Source organism: Chiloscyllium plagiosum, chromosome 11 (genome assembly GCF_004010195.1).
Source record: "Chiloscyllium plagiosum isolate BGI_BamShark_2017 chromosome 11, ASM401019v2, whole genome shotgun sequence".
Classification (NCBI taxonomy): domain Eukaryota; kingdom Metazoa; phylum Chordata; class Chondrichthyes; order Orectolobiformes; family Hemiscylliidae; genus Chiloscyllium; species Chiloscyllium plagiosum.
This window is the reverse complement of record NC_057720.1, coordinates 62,179,027-62,202,246: the sequence shown is the minus strand read 5'-3', so window position 1 is coordinate 62,202,246 and position 23,220 is coordinate 62,179,027. Positions and strand designations below refer to the sequence as shown.

At 43.2% G+C, this 23,220-nt stretch overlaps 1 protein-coding gene across 1 annotated transcript in view; it reads right to left on the bottom strand.

The window, feature by feature from the left end:
- The window catches only part of nmnat2 (nicotinamide nucleotide adenylyltransferase 2), a 257,728-nt gene that overhangs the window by 60,766 nt on the left and 173,742 nt on the right, over window positions 1-23,220 (bottom strand). The window contains exon 4 of the mRNA XM_043699527.1: window positions 8,566-8,644. Coding sequence (XP_043555462.1) covers window positions 8,566-8,644 — 79 coding nt within the window. The remainder of the gene's footprint in view (window positions 1-8,565; window positions 8,645-23,220) is intronic.

Here is a 23,220-nt window from a genome sequence, read left to right as displayed (position 1 = left end):
GGAATACACCAGCATCTCTCAAAGCCTGTTCACCATCAATAAGGCACTAGTCAGGAGTATGATGGAATGCTCCCCATTTGTGTGGGGGGTGCAGCTCCAACAACACTCAAGAAGCTTGACAACATCCAGGACAAAGCGAACCCACTTGACTATCATCAGATTCATAAGCTCCACTCCCTCCATCACTGACGCTCAATAGCAGCAGCAATGTGACTATCTACAAGATACACTGCAGAAATTCACCTAAGCTCCTTAGACAACACCTTCCAAGTACATGGACCCCACCTTCCAGAAATATAAGGGCTGCAAATACGTGGGAAGACCATCACTTGCAAGGACCCCTCCAAGCCACTCACCATCATGACTTGGAAATATATCACCATTCCATCAGTGTCATTGGATCTACCTGCACCGAATGGACTCCAGGGTTAAAGAAGATAGCACACCATCATTTCTTCAGGGCAAGTGGGGATGACTATTGACACCTACATCCCATGGACAAATAAAATAAAAATCTGTCCCTTGTCTGAAATTGCCATAACACTTACAACATAAATACATTGAGTAGTCTTCGCCTCCCCATTATTTCAATAGCAAACAATCTGATAATGAATTTGAAAATTTTTTTGTGCTATTATCATATCAATGTTTCCTTTACTCATTAGCTTAATATAATGATCAACCCACATTACAATATAGGATTCAGGATATGAACACAGTATTATTCATTTAAATAAGTTAGTACAGTTTAATTTCCACAATCCATCAGGATACTTTCTTTTATATGGCTAGATGTTTAATTACCTCTTGGTGAGGGTTGATGATATTTTTTCTGCATTTAATATGAATTATCTTTTCACATTTATGCTTAAAAAAAACGTCAGGAGAGAAGACAATCCATTATTGTCATTTTTATAGTCCAAAGCTAAAGTCTTCAAATTAAGCCTTCCATTCTGAGAATTGTATAAGCTTGTTTTTTTTTATTAGCAGGTACAAGCTATTATGGGCCTCCAGCAATCAGGCAGTTACGACTGCAAATTTAGATAATTAAAAAATAAACACTTTGAAGTGAAAATTAAAGCTGTTGAATGAGCCACAACAGCTGAATAGGGAGACTCTGTGTCTCCCAATACTGCACAAGAAAGGAACTGTCAGCAGGAGCAGCAGCCCACACTCCTACCAGCCACATCCACCAGCTAAATACTGCAAGTCTATACCTGTAGGGAAATGGAATGGAGCACAGAAAGTGCATCATTCAGTTCATCAAACATCTTAAAGTATCCACAATAAATGAGCTGCAGCCTTAATGTTGCTGACAGTGCTTCACAGCACAGAATTTTGGAGAGCAATATTGAGTTTGGCAAAGAGAAAACTACTAGCATGCCTCAAAGATTAGTGGGTTATGTTTTAAAATGAAAATAGAACATTCTAGAAATAGGGGTGGCAATCTCTGTGAAGGGGGAAACTGAATTCATGGGCTAAATTTTACACTACTCCATCATAAAACCCAGCTCATCTCCTTCCTGCTGCCTATGTGCTCATTCCCGACCTGTGTGAGATAGTATGAGAGGGGCTGAAGGTGTCAGGCTGCCCGCCCTTGGGTCTTATGTCCTCAAGCTCTTGCTGCTGCTATTTTAAAGCAGGGAAAGCCCACAGCGTATGGTAGCTTGAAAGTCTTTGCAGGGCGGGCTGATGTCGAGCCCCCTGTGACTGTCAGAGGCAACACTTCCCAAAATGGCAGCTCCCACTTTACCAGTGCCCTGGCCTCTCAACACCAGCCCTTACCAACCCCTAGTGGAGCCTGTCAGCCTAATGCTGGAGAAATCCATCACAATGTTTGTATCCTTTTATCAGAACTGAAAGATTTTCTACTTCTGATGAAGGGTCATCAACCTGAAACATTGAGTTGGATTTTCGTGGAGATGGAAGACCTTTTAAAATGGTGCCCAATGCCAGATTCCGGGATTCCCAGCACCATCAAATGTTGTCATCTAGGTTAAGGGGTCTTGTTACAAGCATACACTCCTGGCCTAGCCAGCTCCATCAGCGGCCTAAGCAGGCACCTTCTAGCCTGTCTGAGATTATTATCCAATCGAGCCAGCTTTTCAATCAGTCGTGGTTCATGGCCTCTGAGAGGTATCATCAACCATTATCTGAATGAGGAGAATTTTTGAATGTTAAGCTCAAAATGTTTTATCCATGTCTCCAAGCTATATTTCTCCACCCATGCCCAATGGATTGTCATACCTCTTTGCCAACCTATGCACCTCCAACCATTCCATGACCTCTTATTACCTCCATTATGCATTCTTGGCTGAGAGCCCAGATGCCCATTAGTCTGCTGAAACAGCAATGGAAAAATAATAGAAAACACTGTATCATTTACAACTTAGATCTATTCTGAATTGCACCGTGTGGTTGCCTTTGGCAATGGGCCCTGATCCGAGCATGTAATCACATCTCTGGAATGAAAATCCTGCCTTTTCTTCTGAGGCAGGTATCCCGGACTGGGAAATTTCCTGGTTCCTGATATCCACCTCTAGCATGGGCTTAACCAGCATTTCCTGCTTTTGCTTCAGATTTTTAATGCTATTTCCCAATTCCTCTGTCTCCGTCACATCTGTTCCCAGGATGACCAATTCCACCTTAGAAAGTCTCAGATAGCCTCCTTCTTCCAAGATCGCAATTTCCCTTCCCACGTGGTTGACAATGACCTTCAGTGCTCCTCTAATTCATGGACGACCGCCCTTAAACCCCACCCTTCTCAACGCAACAAGGACAGAACCCCCAGGTCCTCACCTTCTACCTCATCAACCTCCGCATACACTGCCACTTTCGCCATCTCCAAACGGACCCCACCATCAGAGATATATTTCCCTCCCCACACCTATCTGTGTTCCGGAAAGACCATTCCCCCCACGGGTTCCTCGTCAGGTCCATGCTCCCCATAGCCCAATCCTGGCACCTTTCCCTGCCACCGTGGGAAGTGCACTCCCCTTCCCTCTAAGACCCCAAAGGATCCTCCACATCCAACAGAAATTTACCTGTACCTCTACCAATGTCATCTACTGTATCCTTTGCACCCGATGTGGTCTCCTCAACATCGGGGAGACAAGACGCCTTCTTGCAGATTGTTTCAGAGAACATCTCTAGGACACCCGCACCCACCAATCCCACTGCCCCATGGCTGAACACTTCAACTCCCTCTCCCACTCCATCAAGCATATGCAGGTGCTGGGCCTCCTCCACCACCAAACCATTACCACCCAACGCCTGGAGGAAGAACGCCGCCTATTCCACCTTGGGACACTGCAACCACACCGGATCAATGTGAATTTCAACAGCTTCCTCATATCCCCTCCCCCCACATTATTCCAGTCCCAAGCCTCCAACTCCGGATGCTGCCTACCTATTGTACTTTTCCAGCAACATACTCTCGACTCTGGTCTCCAGCATCTGGAGTCCTCAGTTTCTCCTACCAGATTTTTAATGTCTGCCTTATTTTTCATTTGCATCACATTTTGAAAGCCCTGATGAAGGGCATGTATCTGAAATATCGATTCTCCGGATGCTGCCTAACCTATTGTACTTTTCCAGCAACATACTCTTGACTCTGGTCTCCAGCATCTGGAGTCCTCAGTTTCTCCTACCAGATTTTTAATGTCTGCCTTATTTTTCATTTGCATCACATTTTAAAAGCCTGCAGTTACAGGAGGAAGGGAAGGGAAGGAATTAGAATTAAGGAACTTTTCAGTTGAGAGATTAGAAAGAAATGGGTGAGAGATATGCAGTGACAGTTTTGGCTAATTTAACCAGATTCAATTTGAACAAGAGTGGAGCCAATTCAATTAACAGGGAAAAGACAGAGATTCAGGCAGGTTTCCTCCCCCTGATCACTATGCATTTTGGCTTGGAACCTCTATACAGTAAAGTCCTGCCAGTCTTTGCCATTCACAAATTTACTTATCCATACAAAACATTCATAGTTTATACATGGTTTTCATTAAAAATCAGAGAAAATGTTAAAAAAAAGTTTTAAAAAATGCCTCAGTTAATGTAAAAGAGCTATGAAATTGCATAGTATTTTCCAGTCTAGAAAATGTGCACTATGTTGCTATGTTCCTTACAGCAGAGTTTACACGTGCATTCATTGCTGTAATGGTCATCACATTCTATTGAAGAGCCTTATAATCAGGATTAGTGTAACAAATTTATATACTTATTCTATTAAACAATCTTTTTAGTAGGAAGCATTGATCTTACTTTGTTTTATCTTCAACTATAAACTGTCCATTTCAAATTTTTAAATATTCAGTACCTATCCAATTGACTCCTGTTATAGAATATGTTCATCATTTGTAAATTTGCCCTTTGTAAGGTTGTTCCTGAATGGCTGGACATGACAATGTATATATTAGTGTCAAGTGGAGTGGACTTGGTTACAGCAATTCTTTTTGCAAACTAACCTGTTGATGTTACATAATCTCACATGGAAAGAATATTTAGGTGGGAAAATAGGCTTGTATAGTGCCACTTCAAATGACATCTGCATTGTTTCTCAATCAGCAGGCAATGGCTCACTGATAGCATTAACGATCCACTGACTACCTGACCTGATTAGATTACTTACAGTGTGGAAACAGGCCCTTCGGCCCAACAAGTCCACACCGCCCCACCGAAGCGCAACCCACCCATACCCACCCATTTACCCCTTACCTAACACTACGGGCAATTTAGCATGGCTAATTCACCTGACCTGCACATCTTTGGACTGTGGGAGGAAACCAGAGCACCCGGAGGAAACCCATGCAGACACTGGGAGAACGTGCAAACTCCACACAGTCAGTCGCCTGAGGCGGGAATTGAACCCGGGTCTCTGGCGCTGTGAGGCAGCAGTGCTAACCACTGTGCCACCGTGCTGACCTCTAGGCCTCTTACAACATTTACAAGTTTTTTTTTAATACATGGGACAAATTAGAGGATTTTGTGAGGACTGATGGCTCAATGAGTAAAATATATGGAATAATTTTCTCTTGAATGGTTCATTTCATAATCTCAGTATGTCCCACTGCAGTTCACAGTCAAACAAGCAGCTTTGATGTGGGGCAACTGCAGAGTAGGAGAACACGCAAAGCAAGATTGCACAACGTGCATTGAGAAAAATGACCAGTCGACCTGTTTTTGATGATGTTGACTGTGGGAAAATATCAGGCAGGACAGTACGAAAGCTGGTACCATGGAATCTTTCAATACCCACCTGGAAAAATAGATGGGACCTGGGCTCAAAGGAAAGCCATCTCCAAAGCTACAACACACAGTCAGAACTCTCCTGAAGTGTCTGTACTCAAGTCTCCAGGCTGCAGTTTTAACACACAAGGATTTGACTCAGAGATGTGAGTGCGGGCATTAAGCAGGGAATGATACTTTTGCATCTTATGGTGTAAAGACAAAAATCTAGACAGGCAATTCTTTTAGGTGGGAATTTTATTCCACCAAATTGACTGATTCTAGCTCAGTAGGAAGTCTTATATACTACATGATCTCAATAGTTGCATCTTTAATACTGTTATGGAAACACTGGGTGTCATTATCAAATATCAGCCGTAAATGTAATATTGATAAGAGAAAAGCAAATCTTTGATTTAGTGTATCTTCAGTGGATGTTGAATCATAGAGCCATAGAGATGTACAGCACAGGAACAGACCCTTTGGTTCAACTTGTCCATTCCGACCAGATATACTAAAGTAATCTAGTCTCTTTTGCCAGCTTTGGCCCATATCCCTCTAAACCCTCCCTTTTCATATACCCACCCAGGTGCCTCTTAATTGTTGTAATTGTACCAACCTCCACCACTTCCTCTGGCAGTTCATTCCAAATACACATCACACTCCAAGTGAAAAAGCAGCCCCTTAGGTCGTTTTTATATCTTCTCCCTTTTACCATAAACCTATTTTCTCTAGTTTTGGACTCCCCTATCCTAGGAAAAAGACCCACTTTATACCTAACCCTCATGATTTTATAAATTTGTTAAGGTCACCCCTCACCTCTGACTCTCCAAGAAAAATAGCCCTAGCCTATGCAGCCTCTCACTGTAGCTCAAACTTTCCAAAACCAGCAATATCTTTGTAAATCTTTTCTGTACCCTTTGAAGTTTAACAACATCTTTGCTATAGCAGGGAGACCAGAACTGAATACAGTATTCCAAAAGTGGCCTAACCAATACCCTGGAGAAAGTGAGGACTGCAGATGCTGGAGATCAGAGCTGAAAAATGTGTTGCTGGAAAAGTGCAGCAGGTCAGGCAGCATCCAAGGAGCAGGAGAATCGACGTTTCGGGCATAAGCCATTCCTGAAGAAGGGCTTATGCCCGAAACGTCGATTCTGCTGCTCCTTGGATGCTGCCTGACCTGCTGCGCTTTTCCAGCAACACATCTAACCAATACCCTGTACAACTGCAACATGACCTCCCAACTCCTATACTCAACATATTGACCAATAAACTCAAGTGTACCAAAATGATCCGTGTTGGTTAATTTTATGAAAGTAAGTAGTCAGCTTTCAGGTGGACAGCTTATTTATAGCCACCAGAAAAATCTGTGCTTAAATTCATAACAGCCAGTACAGAAGGTAGGGCAGATTCAAATCTGTGGGATAATTAACAGCATAGGAAATGAGCTTCTATTTTAAAGTTTATATCCAGTGACAAAGTGAGACAAATTATGTTTTGTATAGCGGAGAATAATGAGCTTTATGAATCACTGTTTTTTATTATGTGCTGTACGTTTACTTGTTTTTAAATAAGTGATCTGTTCATTGAAAGGCAGAATCTTGCTCTGATCAAATATTCAGTCAAAAAAGAGAATCCTGAATGCACTTAATACATCCTTGTACCTGACGAATAAGGGTTTCTTGTTGTGGTCCCTGGGTTTCCTTACCATTTACCCAAGAACCAGGCTGTAAGCAGAAAACTCCAATTTATTGAAGATATGAGATCTGCTTTCAGAAGTGGTTGTCAATATTACACCAAAGAATTTATTTGGCATAAAAAAATCTAAAAATATGATATCAAGCAAGAGCTTTGAAGAAATGGTTTATTTTCCTAATCAACCTGTTCAGAGGTGTTAGTACACACTTCTGAAGCAGGTGGGTCTTGAATCTAGGCCTCCTGGCTCTGAAGTAGGGACATTACCACTGCATCACAACAGGCCTTATTTTAAAAATGTGATAATCACTACACTAGAAGAACACTGGGCAAAAGAAACAGTTTTCTTTCAATTAACCCATTTTTTGTAATCAACTTGTTCAGAGATGTTAATGCACATCTTTAGAGCAGGTTGGGACTTGAACATGGGGTCTCCTGATTATGGGGTATGGACATTACCACTGCTCCTCAAGAGGGCCAGCTCCGAAGAAACAGATATTTTCTAATCAACCTGTTCAGGGATATTATTACATAGTTATGGAGCAGATGGGGCTTGAACCTGTGTCTCCTGGCTCAGAGGTATGAGCGCTATCACTTCATCACAAGAGGGTCTCCCTGAAAAAAAACTAAGTAACAAATCTTCAAACAAATCAGCTGCATCCAGTATGAACTTCCACTTCCTCTCTTTCAACAGACTGACTCACTCTGGACTGCTTTCACATAGACAACCCTGTACACATTGCCAAAGGGATCAATCAAGTCAATTTAGTTCTGACAAGGCTGCTGTCAGCACATAAAATAAATCAAAGCAGGTCTTTGAGGGTAGCATGTATGGTTCAGCCTTGGTCTGTGCAATTGCCTCAGGCCTTACCCACCAAAAACAACACCGGTTTCTCTCAGAAAGAAGGCTGCATTAATCAGTTTAACTCATTCAGTAAATATTTTATACCTCCAGACTAAAGTGTGCATTTACTTCTTTCTATTGTCTTTTGAAGTAAAAGGACAGGACAGAAGTTAACAAAAAACATTAGCTTTGGCTTCAATTTTCAAACTCCAAGAGTGCTGGCCTCTTTACAGCTGAGGGAAAGGCCCATGAGGAAGAAAATATATGATGAGAAACAGTACGAATTCCCATTTTCATTTCGTTGTTGTTTCCTCTGCCAGAAACCCTTCCAATCTGGCATCCAGTGGAAAGCCCCCCACCAATGGAAACTCACAGCTGCCACCATGCTCTCTGAGGATCAGTGTGTACTGTTATCGCACTGTTGACAAAACTGCGCTGATTTGAACTGCAAAGGCAAGAGAATGAATTGAGACCAGCAATGCCCTGCTATATTGTGTAACCACTTCCAGATGAAGGGTTGTGAGATTCAATTCGCTCCAGTCTGAGACATTTCAGCTATTTCCAATCTCTGAAATTACTATCGATTTACTTTGTCTGCCTTTAACTTAATCAGACCATCAATGGTTAAATTAGAAATTTATTCATTTCCCTAGTGTTTCTCCTTTTCTTTGATTTCCTTTCCAGCCACGGTAGCAGTAATCGAGACCACAGAGAGCTTTGTGAATCCAGCAGAAGGAGCACAATCACAACCCCTCTGCTTGTAATGAACAGTAGCTCACTGAGTCATGCCATCTCCTTACCTTCATAAGGTCCCGATGGTGTTCCAGTACACTGCAGGTTGTTTGCCAAGTATCTTGGTAACACTCCCATGGATCCACCCTGTGGATACATTATATGTTACTTCAGTGGTTACATTAATAACTAGTTATAAAAATTCTAGCAACAGAAAGTTAAATGGAAGGAAAAACAAGGAATGGTTATAAACCCTGAGGGGAAGACACCTTGTGAGGTGCAGGGTGGGGGAGCTAAACAGAAAAATGTAGAGGTTTCCATGCACATTTACCTGAAAATGAGAATACAGGAAGATAAAGGCCAATAATATTTTACAAATAGCGACAGAATACAAGAGGATAGTAATGATGACTTTATGTAAATCATTGGCGAGAGCTCATATACACTATTGGCTGGCATTTTTCAAAGTGATGGCCCAACTCACCAGTTTGGATAAGCCCACCACAATCAGCTCAGGAAGCCATGCCCAGATTTTACAGTTGGCAGTCCCTGGGTATCCATCCCAATTTGCGAAAATGTCCTGGGGAAAAGGGGTGGTGCACGCTTGGGAGGCCAGGGATGTGGGGAGAAGGGTGACAATTTCAATTGGTGGGGAGAGCCTTTGTTGGGTACAGCATGTCTTAATACGTGGGTTACTCCATGGTCTCAACTTAACATGCTATAGGACAACGAAACAAACACAGAGAATGTGAGAGAAACTCAACGAGTTTGGCAGCATCTATGGAGACAAAAACACAATTTTTGTTTCAAGTCTGGTATGACTGCTCTTCATAACTGAGTTCTGAGGAAGTGTCATTCCAAACTCAAAACATTAACACTGTTTCATTCTCCACAGATGCTGCCAGATCTATTGAGTTTCTCCAGCATTCGCTGTGTTTGTTTTAGATTTCTAGCTTTTGCAGTACTTTGCCTTTACCAGGACAATGAAATTCGTTCAATAAATGTTAGAACAGTCTTTCATTCTTAGTGCTGGGAAAGGGCAACTGATCTAACTGGAATATTGTACTAACTTTGTGCCTTTCATATCCTCAGGACATTCCTGAACTTCACAACAATAGGCCTGTTTTTTTGAAAAATGTAGCCACCATTGTTTTGAAGTCAAATTCTTCAGCTAAATTTAGCATTCCCAAAGGCCAAAAACACAAATCTATTTTGGTATTGTTGGTTGGGGGATAAATAAATTGTCCAGGACACCAACGGATTTCCTTGTTCTTGTGTGAAGCATGCCATTGGATTATACATGGACCCTCCATTTAACATTCCAGCTGAAATGTGACACCCCTACCAGTGTTGTACTCCCTCAGTATTGCAGGAAAGAGTCAATCTAGGCCATAATCTGTGATGGGCCTTGAATTCATAACTTTAAATTGACAGCCCAACTAAGGGACCAGCCACACCCTTAGAAACACTGCAATTATGTCGCTAAATTAGGAATCCTGACACTTACATTAATGGTTAGGAGATATCAGTTCAAGTCCAACCACAGAAGCAGAGAACTTAATTTCAGTTGATTAACTAAAATAAATCTGGAATTTTAAAGTTGCTCAAGGTGATTGTGAAACTATTATATTGTTGTAAAAACCTTTCATACCGGGAAGGGCATCTACCACCCCAAGACGGCAGTGGGTACTGCAGATGCTGGAGGTTAGAGTCTAGATTAAAGTGGTGCTGGAAAGGCACAGCAGGTCAAGCAGCATCCGAGGAGCAGGAAAATCGACGTTTCGGGCAAAAGCCCTTCATCGGGAATCAAAATTCCTGATGAAGGGTTTTTGCCTTAAACATCGATTTTCCTGCTCCTCGGATGCTGCCTGACCTGCTGTGCTTTTCCAGCACCACTTTAACCTTGACATTTACCATGCCTACCCGGTCTAGCCTCTACGTGAAACCAGACCCACAAGAACGGAGCTGACTCTTAACCATCCTTTGAAATTGTCCAGCCAGCCGCTCAACAATATTGATGAAAGACTCTTGCCTCAACTTCAAAAAGGGAAATTAAGAAAGAGGAATAAATATTGACCTTGTTCAAGCCACATTGTTGTAAATGAATTTAAAAAAAATGTAAGTCATGGTATTTTCTTCAGATTTATTTGTGTTTCTCCCCATAATTCTCAGTTTATGTTTAATCTGACACTGAATTCCCTGAACAACCATCTCTTGCTCTGACTTATAGGATATGGCCTTCACCTGAAAGTCTTTACCGTGCCTGCCCAACTTTTATCACCGCAACTGAAAACAGCAGATAAATATGAGTAATGTCAAAACATGGTGAGATGTCTCATTTAGATTACTTACAGTGTGGAAACAGGCCCTTCGGCCCGACATGTCCACACCAATCCTCTGAAGAGCAACCCACCCAGACTCATTCCTCTACATTTACCCCTTCACCTAACACTACGGGCAATTTAACACGGCCCATTCATCTAACCTGCATATCTTTGGGCTGTGGGAGGAAACTGGAGCACCCAGAGGAAACCCACACAGACATAGGGAGAATGTGCAAATTCCACACAGACAGTTGCCCAAGGCAGGATTGAACCCAGGTCTCTAGTGCTGTGAGGCAGCAGTGCTAACCACTGTGCCGCCATTTGAACAGCCAATGGTTCTAAGAACATGAATACACAAAACACTGGAAGCATAAGGAGTTTAAATCATGAACTTTGTTAGTTCCTCTCCATCCTTTGGTGTATATTGCATTAAGATGTAGACGGATGTGATAATTCTGCTCTGTGTTCTGAAGCAAAGTGTAATTGGGACCAAACTGAAAATTGCGAAGCTACATTCTGCAATTATACAAATTGACAACAGGAAAGAAGTTGTTTTCTTGGTCAGTTTGCTCTTTAAATCTTTTCCTTCCATTCCTCTCATAAAGGTATTTTTTGGGGTACTTTCCAGTAACTTCACATCATAACCACTGTGCAGGAAATCCATGTTTAATGTTGTTTTCCTTTAATGTCAGTAAATCACTGGAGCCTGAGACCTAGTTTAGCATCACGAGATTCATTATAATGTTGTTAATGACAGTGCGTTACCTGACCTGAATGGTGTCATTTCAGAGTGACCTCCTATCTCTCATACCTGAGGCCTTTTGGTTTTTGTCCTCTCCCTGTGCTGACTCATTGCCTGAGGTCTTTACCTGGAACACCCATCCACCAGGCCCTGGAGTGCCTGCTGGGAATGCTAATCTTTCCCCAGCCAGACGTCCAACAGCAAACTCACCTGAAAGGCCAGCATCACCCAGACACGATGGATTAACCTCTCCTGGCTGGCCACGGGGCTTGGCCCCAACCCTCAACATCTGAGAAGACCAGACCCTCTCAGTGTCCCACAGAGCACCAGCCACTATCACGCTTGGCATATCTGTGTGGCCTGGCAACAGACTGGAGTCAACAGCTGGTGGAAAAATGGAGGGGAGTCACCAGGCTCCATTGGACAAGGGTGACTTTTATTCTACAACCACCCTCCAATGCACCATATTCCGCCACCAGACATTGCACATTTGGGGCGGCACAGTGGCACAGTGGTTAGCACTGCTGCATCACAGCGCCAGGGACCCGGGTTCAATTCCCCCCTCGGGCAACTGTCTATGTGAAGTTTGCACATTCTCCTAGTGTCTGCGTGGGTTTCCTCCGGGTGCTCCGGTTTCCTCCCACAGTCCAAAGATGTGCAGATTAGGTGAATTGGCCATGCTAACTTGCCCATAGTGTTAGGTGGATTAGCCAGGGGTAAATATAGGGGGCAGGGTTTCTCTTTGGAGGGTCGGTGTGGACTTGTTGGGCCGAAGGGCCTGTTTCTACACTGTAAGCAATCTAATCTAAAACCAGCCAGGAGTGAAAATCCACCCTGGAGGTACCCCAGAGAAAGAGGAAGTGTGAGTGGGTGTGGATAGGGGGAGAGCTCAGACACAGTCTGGGGAGAAGCGAGGAAGGCTGAGGTCCCCTAGCTAGCCAAGAGGTGCAGCCTGAGGAGAAACTGGAGGTGGCAGTGACCAGCTAGAAGTGGCAGCGTGGACATCCAAAATATGGCAGTAACCACAGTGTGACCAGGAATATGCAATAACCCAGGTAAGTAGTGCGGTGAAGCAGGCATATGGCGTACTGGCTTTTATTGGTAGAGGAATTGAGTTCCGGAGCCCTGAGGTCATGTTGTAGTTGTATAAGACTCTGGTGCGGCTGCATCTGGAGTATTGTGTGCAGTTTTGGTCGCCATACTATAGAAAAACCTTTTTCCACGTATGGAGTCAGCTATTACGAGGGGGCATAGCTTTAAATTAAGGGGGGGTAGGTATAGGACAGATGTTAGGGGTAGGTTCTTTACTCAGCGAGTCGTAAGTTCATGGAATGCCCTGCCAGAAGCAGTGGTGGACGCTCCGTCTTTATGGGCATTTAAACAGGCATTGGATAGGCATATGGAGGATAGTGGGCTAGTGTAGGTTAGGTGGGCTTGGATCGGCGCAACATCGAGGGCCAAAGGGCCTGTACTGCGCTGTATTCTTCTATGTTCTATGTTCTCCTCTTAGAGGAACCACTGCAGAGATCAGTCTGGATGTAGGATGTTATCATTCTTCTAACTTGATTTACCCATTAAAGGAATTTAACCATTTAAAGTACTGTGTTTCAATTTACAGGGCAGAGCATCTAACTACAGTTTTAATATTGATTCCTATGGGAATCAATGACTCACTTAAAGTTCTTTCACTAAAAGTTGTGATTTTTCAGGAACGTAACCACAGCTTTTAGTGAGGCTTTCCCGCAGTAAATGTCACCGTTAACTGTGTGGGATAGCACAATGTAATCTGGTCATTATTCACACCCTGCACTGGGACACAAGATTAGGAGCAGGAGCGCTGACTGATTCCATGCTTCCTTACTTGGAACCTTACAGACACCATAAATGAGATTGACTCATTCCTGAAAAATGCGTTAACTGAACCATGGACTTTCCTGACTTGAGTTTTTTTCTTAAAAGCTACATGTCAGAGGTTATGCAGTCCCTGGGAAAAGTAACAAGAGTAGACCATAGTTTAGTTTAGTTTCCACACAGAAAGCGATGCAACATCAAACAACTTGCACACAAACAGGCAATCTCCAAAGGCCGGATAATTCCCATTATCTGTCTCCATTCTATTATTTGTCTTATTTCCTTAAAGATTGTTTTGACTCTCTTCAGATGCATTACAAAACAGGCAAATAAACTATTACAGAACAGGTCAGCTTAAAAATCATTCAAAAGTGGCTGCATTTTTACCTAATAGAACTGATGGAGCAAGATAAATGATAAACATCAAATTGCCCCTAGGAGTTAGCTGCACAGACAGTTCACTCTAATGTAAAAATCAGCATGCATTCATGAAGCAGAATGACTTATTTTCAAATAAAGGAAAGAGCAGGGTCTGTAGCTCATCATCTCTTTGAAAAGAATCAACCCCAGCAGAACTCTTCAGTAATATTAATATGACATTTCAGCTCCAGGCATACCAGGCTCAGAACGTTGTTTTAAATTGAAAGGAAGCAGCCTCAAGTAATATTTAATGGATTTGTCTCCAGTCTGTACCAGCTGACTTGGCAGGATTTCACTGGATTTTATATGGTATTGTCCGTAGGAAGGACATGCTGTATTGCATGATGCTGATGTGGGATTGTGCCAACACACAAAACATTATTATCTAACAGGTAAGGAGTGCTCACGTCTTGGTGGTCTTTCGCAGATGAAGCCTGCCACACTGAGGTTAGCTTGTTTTTATTTGGCTTATCTGTCGAGGTCACAAAGTCTAAGTGGACTCAAGATAAATATGAGCAACTGCTCCTGAGGGAAAGCTTTGCAAATAAGCACATCCTAAAACTAATTAGAGCCAAATTGTGATCGCCCGGTTTTGTCTGGAAACTTCCTAATGCTACTGCCAATCGGTTGACTGTTTATTTATTTCACTTTTTTAAAAAAAGATCTTTGAGAGATACAAGCTTTAAAAAAGTGAGCAAATCTATCACACCAATGCATATGGTGATACAATTAAGCGTAATGTCAGTCTCCTCATTCTCACCTCCAACATTAAGCACCAGGGATGCTTTTCTTTTTGACTTTGAGACCAATTGGTTGCCTCTGCCATTTCCTTTCTCCCCTCTGGGATCCTTGGCTCTCCCATATGGGCACTCAACCTCCACCTTGCTCCAGTTTCTCTTCTACTCCTTCCAACTGTCCTTTCCAAGCTCAAACTGTTCATGAGAACCACTTACTGCTCCTATTATCTTACTGCATCTAAAATACTGAACTCAAATTGGGCTTCCTGGTGCCTGTACTAGCCAATATTGCAAACTCTTTTCAGGTGTTGTCCCCTTCTGCATTGCATCTACCATCACCACAGCTCTGCTGAAAACAAACAATTAAAGACACCACTTTTACAAACTACTACCCTTCTTCTAGCAAGAATTCCTTGCTCGAATTCTTCAACACATTGTTGCCTTGCAAATTTGTGACCACCTTTCCCAGAACTCTATGTTTGAATCCTCCCTCACTATCCCTCTTCCCAGTCACTACCTCCCTCCTGACCCCCTCACCATCTCTCCCTCAGTGCTCCTTCTGACTGTTGACATCTCCCACTTGGTACCTCTCTTGGTGAGTGGAGCATTTGTAAGGTGGCAAGGGTGACAGTGATATAGCAAGGGAATGGGAGGAAAGAGATGAATAAGGAGGCAAGAGGGTGGGAGAGGGATGGTGAGTGACAGGTGAAGGGTTGGCCAAGTGGGACTATCATTGAGGAGAATGGTGAATGGGTGGGAGCAGGAACAGCGTTATGTGCTCTTTTCTGCCTTTGTCGGATTTGCAGCAAATTTGATCCAGGCAGCTGATTGAGGTATCACTGTCAGTGACTGCACCCTCTTGAAAGCTAATCAATGAACTTTCAGGGAAGTGTTTGTAATAGCTCTTGGGGCTAAAAGGATCAAACGGTTTGGGGAGAACAAGGTACTGAGTTGGATGATCAGACATGACCATATTGAATGGTAGAGCAAGCTTGAAGGGCTGAATCGCCTACTCCTGCTCCTATTTTCTATGGCTCTATGTAAAAATGCATTTGGTTTCAGGTCAGCCTGTGTTCTGAGCCAAATATTTTCTAGTTTCCCTTTCACAGGCAAAAGGCCATCTGGAGAATTCATCTCTGCACCTCGAAGAAGGAATCCTCCTTGGGAAAAGATTAATTGTTTAGTTTTCTGAGTTTATATTTTGAGCATGATGAATAGCATATTTCCTGCATTTTTACACTGCACCAATAGCAAACATTCTCAGGCAGTAGATGGTACAAATTATCTGGAGGGTAAGGCTATCTTTTGTTTCTATTATTTTCTCTGTCTTTCTATGTCTTAATTTCAATATTGGGCATTTTTGAAAATACATCTACTTTCAATAACTGGATTGCCAAACTAATGCCTCATTAGTTAGTGAGCAAAGTTAGGGCGCATGGTATTGGGGGCAAAGTACTAACTTGGATTGAAAGTTGGTTGGCTGACAGTCAACAAAGGGTAGTGATAAACGGCTCCATTTCGGAATGGCAGGCGGTGACCAGTGGGGCACTGCAGGGATCAGTGCTGGGATCACAGCTTTTTACAATATATGTTAATGATATAGAAGATGGTATTAGTAATAACATTAGCAAATTTGCTGATGATGCTAAGCTGGGTGGCAGGGTGAAATGTGAGGAGGATATTAGGAGATTACAGGGTGACCTGGACAGGTTAGGTGAGTGGTCAGATGCATGGCAGATGCAGTTTAATGTGGATAAATGTATGGTTATCCACTTTGGTGGCAAAAACAGGAAGGCAGATTACTACCTCAATGGAATCAATTTAGGTAAAGGGGCAGTACAAAGAGATCTGGGTGTTCTTGTACACCAGTCAATGAAGGTAAGCATGCAGGTACAGCAGGTAGTGAAGAAGGCTAATAGCATGCTGGCCTTCATAACAAGAAGGATTGAGTATAGAAGCGAAGAGTTTCTTCTGCAGCTGTACAGGGCCCTGGTGAGACCACACCTGGAGTACTGTGTGCAGTTCTAATCTCCAAATTTGAGGAAAGACATTCTGGCTATTGAAGGAGTGCAGCGTAGGTTTACGAGGTCAATTCCTGGAATGGCGGGATTACCTTACACTGAAAGACTGGAGCGACTGGGCTTGTATACCCTTGAGTTTAGAAGACTGAGAGGGCATCTGATTGAGACATATAAGATTATTAAAGGATTAGACACTCTGGCAGCAGGAAACATGTTTCCACTGATGGGCGAGTGCCAAACCAGAGGACACAGAGGACCATTTAGGACAGAGATGAGGAGAAACTTCTTCACCCAGAGAGTGGTGGGTGTGTGGAATGCTCTGCCCCAGAGGGCAGTGGAGGCCCAGTGTCTGGATTCATTTAAGAAAGAGTTGGATAGAGCTCTCAAGGATAGTGGAATCAAGGGTTATGGAGATAAGGCAGGAACAGGATATTGATGAAGGATGATCAGCCATGATCATATTGAATGGTGGTGCAGGCTCAAAGGGCAGAATGGCCTACTCCTGCACCTATTGTCTATTGTCTGTGCCGTATATTTTTTACATATCTAGAAAGATCATAAATGGCCTAAAATTCTATGTGTGATCATTCTAATAAACAACTGGAAGAGTGAAAAGATTTCATGAGTTAATTTCAAAGAAGTGAAAACGCTCTATAATTGTATCTATTTACCACCTATACCATAGTAAAACTGCTTATAAGAGAGATTATGAAATAAAATTTGCTACCAAGTGACATAAGGAGATAGGAGGCCAATTCAGATTTTTAAGAGTGTCTTAAATGGGTTGAGAGTGATTAGAGAGGTTTAGGGAGGGAAGTCCAGAGTTTGGGGTGGTGATAGCTCAAGGAGCAGCTACAAATGGTGGAGTCACTCAAGTTAAGGTTCACAATACAGCAAAGCTGGAGGAATGGAGAGGTCTCACAAGGTAAAGGGCCCAATCACTGAGAGGGGGACGATCATGGAAGTTAGGTTTGAAAACAAGAATGAGATTTTAAAAATTGAAACATTGTGGGACCAAGAGCAAACAGGACTGATGCATAAACAGGGCAATATGAGTTAGAGAGCAGGCAGCACAGTTTTGGATGGACTCGTAGTTACAGTGAGTACAAGGAGAGTATTGAAGTAACAAACCCAGGGATAATAAAGCATGGTTGAGGGTTGCAGCAGCAGTAGAGGTGGGCCATGTAACGAAGGTGGAAATAGACTGTCCCAGTGTTTGGGAGAATATGTGATCAGAAGCTCATTTTGGAGTCAAATATGGCACGAACATTCCAGGTGGTCTGGTTCAGCATCAGGCACCAACCATGGGGGGAAAAACGAAACCAGTGGCTGGGGAATAGAGAGAAAAAAACCCAAAGAACTGCGGATGCTTCTGGTCCGGAGAAGGATCACTAAAGCCAAAATGTTATCTTTGCTTTCTCTCCACAGATGCTACCAGACCTGCTGATTTTCTTTATGTTGGGGAATAGAACTTGGGGAGGGAATTTAAATGAATGGGTTTCTAAATATGAATTTGGAAAAAACTTCTGACCACCCAGATAGATTAACGGCAGTGGAGGGGTTGAGGGATGCAGTGGTGAGGTGGAGCTCCTTGTTATCAATGGAGGCGTTGAGAGAGACAGTGGTGAGGTGGAGCTCCTTGTTATCAATGGAGGGGTTGAGAGAGACGGTGGTGAGGTGGAGCTCCTTGTTATCAGTGGAGGGGTTGAGAGAGACAGTGGTGAGGTGGAGCTCCATGTTATCAATAGAGGGGTTGAGAGAGACAGTGGTGAGGTGGAGCTCCTTGTTATCAGTGGAGGGATTGAGAGAGACAGTGGTGAGGTGGAGCTCCTTGTTATCAATGGAGGGGTTGAGAGAGACAGTGGTGAGGTGGAGCTCCATGTTATCAATAGAGGGGTTGAGAGAGACAGTGGTGAGGTGGAGCTCCTTGTTATCAGTGGAGGGATTGAGAGAGACAGTGGTGAGGTGGAGCTCGATGTTATCAGTGGAGGGACTGAGAGAGACAGTGTTGAGGGGGAGCTCCTTGTTATCAGTGGAGGGACTGAGAGAGACAGTGGTGAGGTGGAGCTCCATGTTATCAGTGGAGGGACTGAGAGAGACAGTGTTGAGGGGGAGCTCCTTGTTATCAGTGGAGAGGTTGGGAGAGACAGTGGTGAGGTGGAGCTCCATGTTTTCAACGGAGGGGTTGGGAGAGACGGTGGTGAGTTGGAGCTCCATGTTATCAGTGGAGGGGTTGGGAGAGACAGTGGTGAGGGGGAGCTCCATGTTATCAGTGGAGGGCTTGAGAGAGACAGTGGTGAGGTGGAGCTCCTTGTTATCAATGGAGAGGTTGAGAGAGGCAGTGGTGAGGTGGAGCTCCTTGTTATCAGTGTAACTGTGCATGAAGCTTTTGGATGATGCCCTCGTGGGCAGCAGCCTGTAGATGAGCCACAGGAGGAAGCCTGAGCTAATGATGTGGGAGTGGGAACAGAAGAAATTGCAGATGATTCCCTGGCTAAAGCTGGATAGTTGGAAACGGAACCAAACAAAGGCCAGTCCCACCCAGTTAGATAACAGTAGAGAGATGCTAGGAGGAAGGTGGCATGGCTAATGGTATCAAAGCCTCTTCGAAGCTTGCGAAGGAGAGGTTAGAATAATCACTGTCACTCACATAAGATATAATTTATGATTTTAAACTAATGCGCTAGTCAGTCCCTTCCAAGTCACAGGCTTTTCATATTTCCACACAATATGTACTCTCTGCTACATGTACAGGACAGACAGTTCAGCTAGCCCAATGAAGACAAAATTATGTGAAATTATTCTAGTTCCAGTACCTAGTTTGAGTTAGATCTAAGTGAAAATACAGAATCTGTAATCAACTGCTTCTGTATATTTTACCATCGGAAGAGGGTGGGTGAATGACATTTCCAGATTCCCAGGATTCCAGCTCCATTACTTGTAATGTAGTCCAAAATGAAGGAGTACAATCTGGATTCCTACTTTCATCTCTTTCAAAAGAAGGTCAAAGTTTAAAAGACAATAACCCCGCAATCTCAAAGCTATCTTCAGCCAAGACACATTTTACATAGGAATGTGGAAATGACATTGCTTCTTGTATCAATCGTTGAATTGTTCTCTCAAGGGTTGTCATTATAGTGCACAGTGGAGAAATGGCTTACTTGAATGCACAGCTAACAATCTGCAATTGAGAGACTGCAGCCAAGACAGAGAATGATTAATTCTATAACATCTCTACTGGCTGGAAATTACGCGCCAGCCTATTTTCAATTCCAAGTCATCAGTATTCAGCAGTCAGTGAGTTTAAGGTCAATCCACATCATCAGCAGCAGCATTTACAGCACAATGAATCACAGGGAGGAACAAATTAACCTCAACTCAAGAAAACAACCTACCACCTCATTAGTTTTGCCGATATTTACTCCTCAGGCATTTTTGGAAAGATTTTATTTCAAATAAAAGTGAGAGAGAATGAAATGACACCTCAGAGATAAGAAGAGTAATGCAAGAATAAATGACGCTTACACAATTTCATTGTGACAGGCTGAGCAGTGGGAATGCATAGAGAAAGAACAGTGCAGCTGTTCCTTTGTACCGCAGAGAAGGAGATTAACCTCCACCAAATCAATTGGGACGGGAGCAATTGCAAACTTAAACCATGGGGGGAAACGGGAGAAAATGTAGCGAATGAGCGGTACTTGCTGGATGAAGGATTACAGGAAGTGATTGAACTCTCACAGTGCAGTGATAATGTCTTCTATCTCTGAGCCAGGCGGCCTGGATTCAAGTCTCACTTGCTGCAGAGATGTACAATAATATCCCTCAACAGGTTTATTCGAAAATTGCTATACGCAGCGATGTTTGGATGAGCCAAAGATTAGAGAGATGGGTGGCTGGGACCATATCAAAACCATAGAGTCTAAAGGTGAAAGGCATGGATGAGGTTTTCAGCAGCATACACATTATGTTTGGGATCTTGGTGGACAATGTGAGAGGTGGAAGTAGATGGCTTTGTGATGGCAAAGGGTTGAAAGTCCAAATTGAGGTAGGGCACAACACAAAGCTTGTAGCAACTGGAATAGTCCAATTATTCGGTTCAATCTTTGTGATCATGTTCTTTATTTCCAGATTTGTCAGCTCTTACAGTATTTTTTCTCTTGCAGTACAGGGTTCTGTACCTAAAGTCTGCTGTAAACTGGCCCGGTATTTCCCTGGCCCTGAATGTTGGCTTTATATCTTGGAACTGGCTTGCCAATTTCACTAAATACCTGTAGGTATCTGCACCACCCTGTGTTGTAAGTTTCATGTCTCTGTATAACGAGCTCATTCCAGTTTAATTCTGACTTTTAACCAGTTTCTTCCAAGAAAGGCTTGCATTTCACCATTCGCTACAACGATGGCCAATTTTACTCATTGTTCCTTATACGCTAGGCAACAGAGACTGATACCCTTTGCACTTCCTAATTCTGATTTCTCCTTTGGCTGATTTAGTTTATACAGAATACAGTGACTCAGGAAATCACACTGACTGATGCCCTGAGCCAACCTTCATTTTCACTGGGGTACCATCAAATCCAGTGAATGTCCATCGGGTAGGTCTGTGCTTTTCATGGTATGGACCTCAACTGACCCTCCATTAACCTGCCTCTGTTCAGATTGCCGGTTTAACTGGGGGAGCTCGGTGATCACACAGTCAACTGTATGAAACGTTGACCATTTCCCTCTCTAGTGTTTCTCCATGTACCTGCATGACTTCTCCATTTGCCTTCTTCCAACATGCCTTTGTGAGATAACCTTTCTCCCTGTAACTGTAGCATTCTACATTCACAATTTATTTTATCCAGTCGTAGAATGTGGGCATCACTATTGGGTCAACATTTGGGTCAACTAATGGGGCAACATTTATTGGCCATCCTAGCTACCCATGAGAAGGGGGTGGTGAGCTGTTTTCTTGAACTGCTACAGTGTGTGTGCTATAGGTAAACCCGCAATGTTGTTAGGAAGCGCATTTTGAACCTGTCACAATAAAGGAACAGCGATATATTCAAAGTTAGGATGGTGAATAGCTGGAGGGGAACTTGCAGGTGCTGGTGTTCCCATTGTCCTTGCCCTTCTAGGTGGAAGTGATCATAGGTTTAGAAGGTGCTGTCAAAGGAGCCTGAGTGAGGTACAACCGGGCATCTTGTTGATGGTGAACACCAGTGCCACTGTGCATCAGGGATGGAGACCGTGAATGTTTTTGTTGTGGTATCCACGAAGTGAGCTGTTTTGTCCTGGATAGTGACCAGCTTTTTCAGTGTTTCTGGAGCTGCAGTTATCCAGGTAAGCAGAGAGTATTCCTTCATACTCCTCACTCGTGCCTTATAGATGCTGGACAGGCTTTGGAGAGTCAGGACGTGAGTTACTCACTGAACTATTCCTTTGACCTGCGCTGTCCCCTCTGTATTTATATGGCTAGCACAATTCAGTTTGTGGTCAATTGTAACCCCCAGGATAGTGGGGGATTCAGTGATGATAATGTAAGTGAATGACAAGGGGTGATGGTTATACCCTTTCTTCTGGGAAATGATCATGGCCTGTCAGTTGTGTGGCACGATTGTTACTTTCCTCTTAGAAAGTGAGAGTTGGATGCTTTCCAGGCCTTGTCGCATATGCACACAGAACTGCTTCCACCCCAAAAGGTGCTGAACATTGTGCAATTATCGCAGAACATCCCATTTCTGATCTTATGATGGAGGGAAGGCCATTGATAAAGCAGCTGAAGATGGTTGGGGCTAGGACACTACAAATGGACAATTCTGTGCCAAATCTTGGCCAATAAAGCACTGGATACAGAACTTGGAACTTGCAACTTTCGACCACTCTGGTGTGGGTTATGTGATTCTGTGGATGACTGATAGTTGTTAATTCTGGCTTCTCCTGAGCTCACAGTCAACTGTATCCATGTACGATGCTGTTTGGCAGGCTAGGTTGTAAATTAATTTGGCAATGTTAGCAACTTCCTGTGAATGTATTCATTTGTAAACTGCACACTAATTTGTCCCTACATGCTCTGTTTTTAAAATTTCCAAAACTGCAGCACGTGGAAGCTTTACAAAGCCTTGACAAACGTTTCATGGGGAAACTGATATCTCATTCCAAACCAATAGCTTTCTGCCACCTCCATTTATTTATGGTGATGCTCCAGTGCACATAAAATGGCTGACAGTGACATGTCATTTGGTTCACAGGGCTGGGCAAATTCAAAGTCTTCCATATTGTTCTGGACCCAGTTCAATTCAAAATATCACCCTTTTTCTTTCCAACACTGTCTGATTAACAATCTGATGATCAGGAATGCAAAGGACATCATTTGCATTGAAAAACATCTTGAGTCGGTGCATACTTTACTGACAGATTCCCTTGGTCAGTTCAGGACTCACCCAGTTTCTGATTAATATCTGCTGATGTAGCCATTCCTGATGGTCAGTCCACCTACATCTACAAACTGCCCTTCCACAAAGACCAGATTTTAAAAACTATTTCTCAGCAAAACAAAGGGCTTGCCGCTGATTTTTCAACCCAAATTTATTTGGCTAAAGACACCCACAATCCCACTTCATTGCCAACTGTGATATCTTTGCAGGAC